This window comes from Salvelinus sp. IW2-2015, linkage group LG15, assembly GCF_002910315.2.
Source record: "Salvelinus sp. IW2-2015 linkage group LG15, ASM291031v2, whole genome shotgun sequence".
NCBI classification, from domain to species: domain Eukaryota; kingdom Metazoa; phylum Chordata; class Actinopteri; order Salmoniformes; family Salmonidae; genus Salvelinus; species Salvelinus sp. IW2-2015.
Genome location: NC_036855.1, coordinates 37,328,763 through 37,341,881, shown reverse-complemented (window position 1 = coordinate 37,341,881; position 13,119 = coordinate 37,328,763). Strand labels below are relative to the sequence as shown.

Below are 13,119 nucleotides of genomic sequence, written 5' to 3'. Positions count from 1 at the left end.
CAAACAGTTAAGTTAGGTCACCGCCAAATCACAGACAAACACAGCCATTTTTCCAGCCAAAGATAGGAGTAAAAAAAAGCACAAAGAGATAAAATGAATCACTAACCTTTGATGATCTTCATCAGATGACACTCATAGCACTTCATGTTACACAATACATGTATGTTTTGTTTGAACAAGTAAATATTTATATWAAAAAATCTGAGTTTACATTGGCGTGTTACGTTCACTAGTTCCAAAAACATCCAGTGATTTTGCATAGCCACATCGATTCAACAGAAAAACTCATCATAAATGTAGATGATAATACAAGTTATACAYATGGAATTATAGATATACCTCTCCTTAATGCAACCGCTGTGTCAGATTTCAAAAAAACTTTACGGAAAAAACAAACCATGCAATAATCTGAGACGCCGCTCAGAACAACAGTCATGTTTGTTACAGACGCATTTTAGGGCATTATGTAATTCAATGCATAGCCAAAGGCAAATTGATTTCCAATGATTCGCTGAGGCTTCTAATTTTCTAAATTCGCACTTGTATGTACAGGTAACTGCCAAAATAATGGAAACGCTTGAGTAAATGAGGGATACAACATATAATGAAAGCAGGTGCTTCCACACAGATGTGGTTCCTGAGTTAAGCAATTAACATTAGCCGCCATGTTGGAGTCAACAGAAAACAGAAATTACATGATAAATATTCCCTTACCTTTGATGATCTTCATCAGAATGCACTCCCAGGAATCCCAGGTCCACAATAAATGCTTGATTTGTTCGATAATGTCCGTTATTTATGTCCAATTAGCTACTTTTGCTAGCGCGTTTGGTAAACAATTCCAAAGTCACGAAGCGCGTTCACTAAAACGTGACGAAATGTCCAAAAGTTCCGTAACAGTCAGTAGAAACATGTCAAACGATGTATTGAATCAATCTTTAGAATGTTGTTAACATAAATCTTGAATAACGTTCCAACCGGAGAATTACATTGACTTCAGATGAGCGATGGAACGGAGCTCCCTCTTATGTGAACGCGCATGGTCAAAGAATGGTCACCTCATGGCAGTGGTGACTAATTCTCCTCTCATCCGGCCCCCCTTCACAGTAGAGTCATCAGACAAAGTTCTACAGACTGTTGACATCTAGTGGAAGCCGTAGGAAGTGCAAACCCATTAATATCTCGCTGTAATTTCAATGGGATCTTGGTTGAAAATCCACCAGCCTCAGAATTTCCACTTCCTGTTTGGATTTTTTCTCAGGTTTTTGCCTGCCATATGAGTTCTGTTATACTCACAGACATACTTCAAACAGTTTTAGAAACGTCAAAGTGTTTTCTATCCAATACTAATAATAGCATGCATATATTGGCAACTATGACTGAGGAGCAGGCCGTTTACTCTGGGCACCTCTGTGCACCTTTCATCCAAGCTACTCAATACTGCCCCTGCAGCCATAAKAAGTTAACATAATACATGTTTGTTACAGACGCATTTTAGGGCATTATGTAATTCAATGCATAGCCAAAGGCAAATTGATTTCCAATGATTCGCTGAGGCTTCTAATTTTTCTAAATTCGCACTTGTATGTACAGGTAACTGCCAAAATAATGGAAACGCTTGAGTAAATGAGATACACATATAATTGAAAGCAGGTGCTCACACAGATGTGGTTCCTGAGTTAAGCAATTAACATCACATCACGCTTACACGGAACCCAAACAGGCTGAGCGCGTGCGCCATCGTGCATAAATGTATTTTGTCCCACCACACCAAACGCGATCACGACACGCAGGTTAAAATATCAAAACAAACTCTGATCCAATTACATTMATTTGGGAACAGGTCGAAAAGCATTAAACATGTATGGCAATTTAGCTAGCTTGTACTTGCTAGCTAATTTGTCCTATTTAGCTAGCTTGCTGTTGCTAGCTAATTTGTCCTGGGATATAACATTGAGTTGTTATTTTACCTGAAATACACAAGGTCCTCTACTCCGACAATTAATCCACACATAAAACGGTCAACCGAATCGTTTCTAGTCATCTCTCCTCCTTCCAGGCTTTTTCGTCTTTGAACTTATATGGTGATTGGCATCTAAACTTTAATAGTATTACCACGACGACCGGCAACACAGTTCGTCTTTCAATCACCCACGTGGGTATAACCAATGAGGAGATGGCACGTGGGTACCTGGTTCTATAAACCAATGAGGAGATGGGAGAGGCAGGACTTGCAGAGCGATCTGCGTCAGAAATAGAAAGGGCTTCTATTTTAGCCCTTGGCAACGCAGATGCACRCAAGCAGTGTGGGTGCAATAATTGAATAACATATATTTCTAAATGTATTTTGCAGCCCAGTTGCCCAATCTTTCTGGTACCATGGCTAGAGGAAACGATCTCAGTGACGTTGAAAAAGGGGTTTCAAAGGACGTGCGTGCGTGTGTATGTCAGTCACCAGATCTTAACCCAAATAAACACTTATAGGAGATTCTGGAGCGGCGCCTGAGACAGTGTTTTCCACAACCATTAGCAAAAATCCAAATGATGGAATTTCTTGTGAAAGAATGGTGTTGAATCCCTCCAATAGAGTTCCAGACACTTGTAGAATTTATGGCAAGTCTAATTTAAGCTGTTCTAGTGGCTTGTGGTGGCCCAACGCCCTATTAAGACACCTGTATTTAATCTGTGTGTGGTTGCAGGTGTCCTGTCCCTATTGATGTGCGTTTCCTGTTTGCAGGCCTGACAACCACTTCCTAGAAGCCATCTGCTGTTTCCCAATGGTCTACTTCATGGCCGGAACCATAGATAAGTAGGTGTTCATTACTCAATCATTATAAACATAATGCCCCTCCTCACAGAATTACAATTACTCTTCTCTATTTAAACGACATCCCCATGACATCATGCACAGACAGGTAACAATTAGGCACATATCATTCCATGACGTACCATATTATTACATCCCAGGGATTTACAATTATCAAGTGAAATCAATTACACATGTGCATCTTTTATAGGCTGCTAAATTTCAAAGTCATGAATATCATAATATGGTGTATTGTGTTGGGTTCTCTTTGTGGCAGATTTTCAATATGCGTTCTTTTGTGTTTTGCTCTCTCTGTGGCAGCCTGGACCATCTGCTACAGTGTGGCATCATCTATGCTGATAACCTGGTGGTGGTGGACAAGGAGAGCACCATGAGTGCTGAGGAGGACTATATGGCAGATGCCAAGACTATCGTCAACGTACAGACCATGTTCAGGTATGGTATGGGAGGCATTCTCCCATGTTAAATTATCGACTGCACACAGAGTTTTGGCTCTCCATTTTGAGTAAACTATTGTGTGGACTACTTGTAGTCTAGTAAAGTATTATTATGAACAACAATCTTATTATCCAAGAGGGACAATTGTTTTGCAAGCATGGAACTGACAGAAAAACAATTCCTTTCTTCCTTTCTTTTCAAATTCCTTTCTTTGCACATACAAAATCGATCGTGCATGCTATATGGACCTTTTTTAGGATATGAAAAATGATTTTTATTTAACAAAACGACACTTCATGTTATCTCTGGGACCCTTGGGGTGAAAAATCAGAGCAAGATTTCAGAATKTAAGTACACATTTYACCTTCAGAGGTGAATTTATCAAACCTGTCGCAGTGAATAAAGTGTTTTGTTGTTTTGAGCTCTCCTCAAACAATAGCATGGCATTTTTTTTTCTTTCGCCGTAATAACTACTGTAAATTGGACAGTGCAGTTATATTTATATATTAGTTATATATTAAGAATTTAAGCTTTCAGCCAATATAARACACTTATATGTACCGACATGTGTTGTTTCTCTAAAATCTGCGATCATGACACACGGCGCTACATGATTTACAACTGTCCCGTTGACGGACCGGCTATCCCTAAGTTAGATTGCACACAGGTGGACTTTATTTAAGGGCCACATGATCTGTCACATGATCTCAGTGTATGTATAGACCTGTTCTGAAAGGCCCCAGAGTCTGCAACACCACTAAGCGAAGGGCACCATCAAGCAAGCGGCACTATGAAGACCAAGGAGCTCTCCAAACAGATCAGGGTTGGGCTATAAAAATAAATCTGAAACTTTGATCATCCCACGGAGCACCATAAAAATGTCTTATGGCTGCAATCCCGTTAACGGGATCGATATGACAACAGCCAGTGAAAGTGCAGGGCGCCAAATTCAAACAACAGAAATCTCATAATTCAAATTCCTTTGTATTTGTAAAGTATTTCACACCATTTTAAAGATACACTTCTTGTTAATCCCACCACAGTGTTCGATTTCAAAAAGGCTTTACAGCGAAAGCACCAGAAACGATTATGTTAGGTCACCGCAAAATCACCGAAAAACACAGCCATTTTTCCAGCCAAAGACAGGAGTCACAAAAAGCAGAAATAGAGATAAAATGAATCACTAACCTTTGATGATCTTCATCAGATGACACTCATAGGACTTCATGTTACACAATACATATATGTTTTGATCGATAAAGTTCATATTTATATCCAAAAACCTCAGTTTACATTGGCGCCATGTTCAGAAAAGCCTCCAAAATATCCAGAGAAATTGCGGAGAGCCACATCAAATAACAGAAATACTCATCATAAACTTTGATGAAAGATACACTTGTTCTTAATGCAACCGCTGTGTCAGATTTCAAAAAAGCTTTACGGCAAAAGCACAATATTCAATAATCTGAGAACAGCGTTCAGCCACAAAAGGAAGCCATACAGTTACCCGCCAAATTGTGGACTCAACAAAAGTCATAAATAGCATTATAAATCTTCACTTACCTTTGCTGATCTTCGTAGGAATGCACTCCCAGGACTCCCACTTCCACAAGAAATGTTCATTTTGTTCGGTAATGTCCATAATTTATGTCCAAATAGCTATTTATGTTAGTGTGTTTGGTAAACAAACCAAAGTCAGGAAGCGCGTTCACTAAAAGCAGACGAAATGTCAAAAAGTTCCGTAACAGTCAGTAGAAACATGTCAAACGATGTATTGACTCAATCTTTAGGATGTTTTTAACATAAATCTTCAATAATGTTCCAACCAGAGAATTCCATTGTCTTCAGAAGTGCGATGGAACAGAGCTCCCTCTCATGTGAATGCGCATGGTCAGAGCATGGGCAGCTCATGGTAGACCTTACTCATTCCCGTCTCCATCGGCCCCACTTCACAGTAGAAGCATCAGACAAGGTTCTACAGACTGTTGACATCTAGTGGAAGCCGCAGGAAGTGCAAACTGACCCATATCCCACTGTGTATTCGATAGGCGATGAGTTGAAAACCTACAAACCTCAGATTTCCCACTTCCTGGTTAGATTTGTTTCTCAGGTTTTAGCCTGCCATATGAGTTCTGTTATACTCACAGACATCATTCAAACAGTTTTAGAAACTTCAGTGTTTTCTATCCAATACTAATAATAATATGCATATATTAGCAACTGGGACTGAGGAGCAGGCAGTTTACTCTGGGCACCTCTGTGCACCTTTTCATCCAAGCTACTCAATACTGTCCCTGCAGCCATAAGAAGTTAAATCCATTATTAAAAAATGGAAAGAACATGGAACCACAGCAAACCTGCCAAGAGAGGGCCGCCTACTWCAACTCACGGACCAGGCAARGATAACCCTGAAGGAGATGCAAAGCTCCACGGCGGAGACTGGAGTATCTGTCCATAGGACCACTTTAAGCCATACACTCCACAGAGCTGGGCTTTACGGAGGAGTGGCCAGAAAAAAGCCATTGCTTAAAGAAAAAAATAAACAAACACATTTGGTGTTTGCCAAAAGGCATGTGGGAGACTCCCCAAACATATGGAAGAAGGTACTCTGGTCAGATGAGACTAAAAATTGTGGTATGACTTAAAGATTGCTGTATACCAGCAGAACCCATTCGACTCGTCGCGAGTCGTGGAAGGAGAAAACAGCTCAGCGGAACTCCACCACCAGCGACCAATCAGAAGGAGCTGGAACAGTTTTGCCTTGAAGAATGGGCAAAAGTCTAAGTGGCGAGATGTGCCAAGCTTATAGAGACATACCCCAAGAGACTTGCAGCTGTAATTGCTGCAAAAGGTGGCTCTACAAAGTATTGACTTTGGGGGGGTGAATAGTTATGCACGCTCAAGTTTTGTTTTTTGTCTTATTTCTTGTTTGTATCACAATAAAAAATATTTCGCATGTTGTGTAAATCAAATGATACAAACCTCCCAAAAATTCATTTTAATTCGAGGTTGTAAGGCAACAAAATAGGAAAAATGCMAAGGGGCGTGTCACGGCCGATGCTGGAAGAAGACCAAGGTGCAGCGTGATGAGCGTACATAATCCTTTTATTTAGAAAAATGACGCCAACAAAACAACAAACGAAAGAAACAACCGTGAAGCTTACAGGGCTAAGTGCCACTAACAAAAGTCAACTTCCCACACTGAAAGGAGGGAAAAGGGCTACCTAAGTATGGTTCCCAATCAGAGACAACGATAGACAGCTGTCCCTGATTGAGAACCATACCCGGCCAAAACATAGAAATACAAAATCATAGAAAACAAAACATAGAATGCTCACCCCAAATCACACCCTGACCAAACCAAATAGAGACATAAAAAGGCTCTCTAAGGTTAGGGCGTGACAGGGCGTGAATACTTTTGCAAGCCACTGTAGTTTATTTTCCCTGAAAAGTCTCTGAAGTTATTAAAACCCTGGGTGAAACTATATTAAACAGCATCTATCAGGGTAGAAAACCTCTGCAAGGTTTCTTCTTCAACATCCTAAAATGTAATCTATGCATCACTGCCAGCTTGGTGAGCCCAAAGCATTTAATCTCTGTCCCCTCTCTCTCTCTATTTCTCTCCCTCCCTCTTTCCCTCTCTTGCTCCCTCCCTCTTCCCTCTCTCTCGCTCTCTCTATTTCTCGCTCTTCCTCCATCCCTTCCTTCTCGCCCTCCCTCCCTCATCCCCTCTTCCCTCCATCCCCTCTTCCCGCCCACTCCCTACCACTCTCTCTCCCTTCCTCCCTCATCCCTCTCTCTCTCCCTCTCTCCTCCACCTCTATCTCTTTCTCTCTCTCCATTTTGTCCAGGCTGTTCCCCAGTCTCAGTATCATCACCGAGCTGACCCACCCCTCCAACATGAGGTTTATGCAGTTCAGGGCTAAGGATTGCTACTCCCTGGCTCTCTCCAAGCTAGAGAAGGTGAGCAGAGCATTTCAGGGGCATGTCACTCCTCCATCTTTAGATCTCAGGCTTCAGCCCTCATTATTATCTGTCTGTGTGGATGTCGTGTGGGAGGTGCACTCTTATACAGACTCAGACATTAATATATAGAGCCCTGGGGCTGGGTTAGCAAGCCAGCTGGTGACATTTCATGTGCACTCCTCTTTCTCTCTCCTAACTCTTTCCCCCTCCCTCTTCTCTTCTCTTCTCCTCACCCCCACTCTCCCTCTGCTCCTTCTCCCACACTCTCTCCCTCCCCTCCTCTTCCCTCTCGCCCCTACAGATAGAGCGTGATAAGGGTTCCAACCTGGCCTTCATGTTCCGCCTGCCGTTCGCTGCAGGCAGAGTGTTCAGTATCAGTATGCTGGATACGCTGCTCTACCAAGTGGGTTACCAGATGTAATGTATTAGGATAGAGTCCCAAATAGTACCCTATTCCCTATATACTGCACTACTTTTGACCGGGGTCCCATTTCAGACGTAGCTAGGGAGCTTATCTGCAGTGTATCACCTTCTCAGCCAGCAGAGTGGACTGTTTGATCACTTAGTCACTCCCTTAGGCTATGATCAGCTTAACTTCTATAAATCCTAACCCTTAACTATTCGGTGGAGAACCGCAAAACTGATCTTAGATCAGTGTCTCGAGGGAATACTCTGTTCACAGGGGTGTGTGGAGCTTATCAGTGTATGATGTAATCTTACTCCAGTACTTACTGAGAAAAGCATCTGATATTGCACTGTCTTTGAAGGGAGAGAGGGAGAGCTAAAGTATTTTTGAGCGCAATGATCATTCAGTAGTTTCTCACCTCTCCTCAATAGTGTTTTCTTTGGAACTAGACATGAGTGTGTTTTCAGTCTCTGGTTCCTCCTGTTTGTTTATACATTCTCTTGCTTTTTTACAGTCATTTGTAAAGGACTATATGATTCCCATAGCAAGACTTTTACTAGGCCTGGACACCACACCAGGGTCTGGTTACCTATGTGCAGTAAGTATGGATACCTGTGTCGTGGAAATTCTTACACAGGGACACTCTAAGTCAATCTTAAATTAAACATTCTTTATTATTAGCATGCTGGAGAGGTTCCAACCAACWCAATGCACCATGTACAGTCCCGTTAGTTCTAAYGGGGCAATCCCGTTAGTTCTCTTATATACTTACACAGAAAGTAATATTTGCATGATTTAGCGTATTCATTATTCATAATTAATTCAGCATTAATGWTTGCTTCATTCATGTGACCGACCAATACTGGTTCATGAATGTGGCAGACCAATACCTCACGAGGCTTCTTCTCTCCAAGCTGAGACCTTGAAACTGAGATATTGTTCTCCAAACAAGGGTCTGGGCGTACTGCCAAATTGCAGATACTACAGTGAGGATTTATCCCAGGCACGTTCAATCAGTCACTTGCATGAACACAGAAGTTGGTTATTAGAAAAGCACAAATAAAGAACACAGAAATTGGTTATTAGAAAAGCACAAACAAAAACATTTCCAGCACACCTGTTTTGGGTGTGTGGTTGTGTGTGTTTCAAATGAAATCCAAGTTCATTTGTCACATGCACAGGTGTAAGCCATACCAGGAAATGCTTACTTACGAGCTCTTCCTCAGCAATGCAGAGTTCAATATCAAATGTATGAAATAGAGTCAAGAATAGGATCTTTTAAAAAAGCAACAACAGGTCAGATAAAAAAAACACACAAGAATGTAAGCTTACATACACCTTAGCCAAATACATTTAAACTCAGTTTTTCACAATTCCTGACATTTAATCCTAGTTAAAAGTTCCAGTCTTAGGTCAGTTAGGATCATCAGAATAATAGTAGAGTTATTTATTTCAGCTTTTATTTCTTTCATCACATTCCCAGTGGGTCAGAAGTTTACATACACTCAATTAGTATTTGGTAGCATTGCCTTTAAATTGTTTAAGTTGGGTCAAACGTTTTGGGTAGCCTTCCACAAGTTTCCCACAATAAGTTGGGTGAATTTTGGCCCATTCCGCCTGACAGAGCTGGCGTAACTGAGTCAGGTTTGTAGGCCTCCTTGCTCGCACATGACTTTTTCAGGTCTGCCCACACATTTCTATAGGATTGAGTCAGGGCTTTGTGATGGCCACTCCAATACCATGACTTTGTTGTTTCCTTAATCCATTTTGCCACAGCTTAGAAGTATGCTTTTGTCATTGTCCATTTGAAAGACCATTGCGACCAGCTTAACTTCCTGACTGAGTCTTACATGTTGCTTCAATATATCCACAAATTTTCCTCCTCCATGATGCCATCTATTTGTGAAGTGCACAGCCCTCCTGCAGCAAAGCACCCCCACAACATGATGCTGCCACCCTGTTGCTTCACAATTGGATGTGTTCTTGCGCTTGCAAGCATCCCCCTTTTCCTCCAAACAACGATGGTCATTTATGCCAAACAGTTCTATTTTTTTTCCTCAACCAGAGACATTTACATTTACATTTTTACATTTTAGTATTTAGCAGACGCTCCTATCCAGAGCGACTTACAGTAGAGGCATACATTTATTACATTTTTTACAGTACTGACGACAAGGATATCCTACCGGCCAAGAGCAGACGCTCTTATCCAGAGCGACTTACAGTAGAGTGCATACATTTTTATTACATTTTTTACATACTGAGACAAGGATATCCCTACCGGCCAAACCCTCCCTACCGGCCAAACCCTCCCTAACCCGGACGACGCTATGCCAATTGTGCGTCGCCCCACGGATCTCCCGGTTGCGGCCGGCTGCGACAGAGCCTGGGCGTGAACCCAGAGACTCTGGTGGCACAGCTAGCACTGCGATGCAGTGCCCTAGACCACTGCGCCACCCGGGAGATATTTCTCCAAAAAGTACGATCTTTTCCCCCAAACCGTAGTCTGGCTTTTTTATGGCGGTTTTGGAGCAGTGGCTTCTTCCTTACTGAGCGGCCTTTCAGGTTCTGTCGATTATAGGACTTGTTTTACTGTGGGATATAGATACTTTTGTACCTGTTTCCTATAGAATCTTCACAAGCTCCTTTGCTGTTGTTCTGGGATTGATTTGCACTTTTCGCACCAAAGTACGTTCATCTCTATGAGACAGAAAGCGCATCCTTCCTGAGCGGTATGACGGCTGAGTGGTCCCATGGTGTTTATACTTGCTTACTATTGTTTGTACAGATTTAACGTAGTACCTTCAGGCGTTTGGAAATTGCTCCTAAGGATGAACCAGACTTGTCGAGGTCTACAATTTTTTTTTCTGAGGTCTTGGCTGATTTCTTTTGATTTTCCCATGATGTCAAGCAAAGAGGCACTGAGTTTGAATGTAGGCCTTGAAATACATCCACAGGTACACCTCCAATTGACTCAAATTATGTAATACTAGCCTATCAGAAGCTTCTAAAGCCATGACATCATTTTCTGGAATTTTCCAAGCTTTTTAAAGGCACAGTCAATTTAGTGTATGTAAACTTCTGACTCACTGGAATTGTGATACAGTGAATTATAAGTGAAATAATCTGTCGGTAAACAATTGTTGGAAAAATTACTTGTCATCCACAAAGTAGATGTCCTAACCGACTTGCCAAAACTATAGTTCGTTAACAAGAAATGTGTGGAGTGGTTGAAAAACGAGTTTTAATGACTCCAACCCAATTGTATGTAAACTTCCGACTTCAACTGTATATACAAGGTCAGTTCAGTACCATATCAATGTGCAGGGATATGGTGGAGGCTGAGGTARTATGTACAGTGTAAGTCGGAAGTTTACATRCACTTAGGTTGGAGTCATTGAAACTCGTTTTTCAACAAGGTCAAGGAAAGGTTGGAAATGTTGGTGAAGACGCTTGCCACCTGATCTGCGCATGCTCTGAGGATTTGCCCTGGTATTCCATCAGGTCCTTCAGCCTTACCAGTTTTAAGCCGTTTATAAGTCTTTCTCATGTCAGCCACGGAGAGCAAGATCCGGAACAGCGCATGGATTGATGTTTACCTCGAAGTGAGCATAGAATGCATTGAGTTCGTCTGGGAGGGAGGCATCATAGGTCAACGCACAACTGGGTCTTCCTTTTTGTGTATGCACGTGTGTGTGTGCGCGTGTGTGCCCGTGGGCGGGCGGGTGTGCATGCTTATATACATGTGATGTGTATACTGAATGTGCTCCCTCCTCCTTCCCAGATKAAGGTGACAGAGGAGGACCTGTGGATCAGGACGTATGGCAGGTTATTCCAAAAGCTGTGTTCTTCCAGTGCAGAGATTCCAATAGGCATCTACCGTACAGAGTCACACATGTTCTCCTCCTCAGAGGTAAGACAAGATAGAGGCAGTCCCTGTTCAAATACTCTGGAGAGGCATCCTTCCTTTCTTCTTTCCTTCCTTCCTTCCCCTATTTATTTTTTCTCTTCATTTCTTTCTTGAGGTAAATGAGAGCAATAGGGATAGTAATCTTGCTTTCGACTTGTCGGATCACAGAATGATAAATGATTAGCTCAAGGAAGGAAGGAAGGATGGAAAGAAAGGATGCATTCTAAAAATAATAATTTGAACAAAGCCACCTCTGCGTCATCAATAGATTACTGAGTGTACAAAACAATAGGAACAACTTCCTAATATTGTGTTGCACCCCATTTTGCCCTCAGAACAGCCTCAGTTCGTTGGGGCATGGACTCTACAAGGTGTTCGAAAGCATTCCACAGGGATGCTGGCCCATATTGATTCCAAGTTAGCTGGTAGTGGATCTCTACTCCGAATAGATTGTTCCATCTCACAGATGCTCATATGGATTGAGATCTGGTGACTGGGCAGGCCCCTGTAGTAAGATGAATTCACTGTCATGTTTGTGGAACCATTCCTGGACAATCCTAGCCTTGTGGCATGGGGAATTATCCTGCTGAAAAAATCTATTTGCAGATGGGTACACTGCTGCTATGAAGGGATGCAACTTATTGGCAATGATGTTCAGATATAATGTGGAATTCAAGTGTTGCTGCACTTTTTTCAAGAGGACTATTGTGTGCCATGAAAATTCTCCCCACACCATCACCACCAGCCTGCAATGTTGACATGCTGCATGATGGATGCATGTACTCATGTGGTTTTCTCCATACCCTAGTCCTCCTATCAGCGTGAAACAGCAGGAACTAGGATTCATCAGACCAGACATGTTTTTCCAATTCTCCAGTGTCCAGTGTTTTCGTTCCTTAGCCCACTGCAACCACAATTTCTTGTTTTTTGCTGAAAGAAGTGGAACTCTGTAAAGCCGTCGGCTGCCATATCCCATTCATGGTTAAGGTACTACGAGTTGTGCATTCTTTTATGGGTCTTTGGGCACCAATGTTGTACTGGACTGTCAGTTGACTAACTGTAGGCTGTATGTTTCTCTGCACAATTTGTCTCAGCCTTCTTTGTCCTCTTTCAATAATTACCTGTTTTCGACTACTAGCCTGCCATTGGCTGGATGTCCTTTGGGTGGTGGGCCATTCTTGATACACACGGGAAACTGTTGAGCATGAAAAATCCAGCAGCATTGCCATTCCTGACACAYTCAAACCGGTGTGCCTGGCACCTACTACCATACCCCGTTCAAAGGCACTTAAATCTTTTGTCCTGCCCATTCTCCCTCTGAATGGCACACATACACAATCCATGTCTCAATTGTCTCAAGACTTAAAAATCCTGTCTCCTCCCCTTCATCTACATTGACTGAAGTGGATTTAACAGGTGACCTCAATAAAGGATCATAGCTTTCACCTGGATTCACCTTGACAGTCTATGTCATGGAAAGTACACTCAGTGGACACTCAGTGTATTTGTGCTATAATTGTGCTGCTAATCATTGTAATTAGGCTTTTTATGCATCATTGAACTATTTGGTGC

General features: G+C 42.1%; 1 protein-coding gene across 1 annotated transcript in view; it reads left to right on the top strand.

Moving 5' to 3' along the window:
- Positions 1-13,119, top strand: part of LOC111974373 (potassium channel subfamily T member 1-like) — a 56,166-nt gene that overhangs the window by 34,614 nt on the left and 8,433 nt on the right. Inside the window, exons 21-26 of the mRNA XM_070447359.1 lie at positions 2,738-2,809; positions 3,128-3,262; positions 7,117-7,228; positions 7,533-7,634; positions 8,152-8,235; positions 11,422-11,550. Coding sequence (XP_070303460.1) covers positions 2,738-2,809; positions 3,128-3,262; positions 7,117-7,228; positions 7,533-7,634; positions 8,152-8,235; positions 11,422-11,550 — 634 coding nt within the window. The remainder of the gene's footprint in view (positions 1-2,737; positions 2,810-3,127; positions 3,263-7,116; positions 7,229-7,532; positions 7,635-8,151; positions 8,236-11,421; positions 11,551-13,119) is intronic.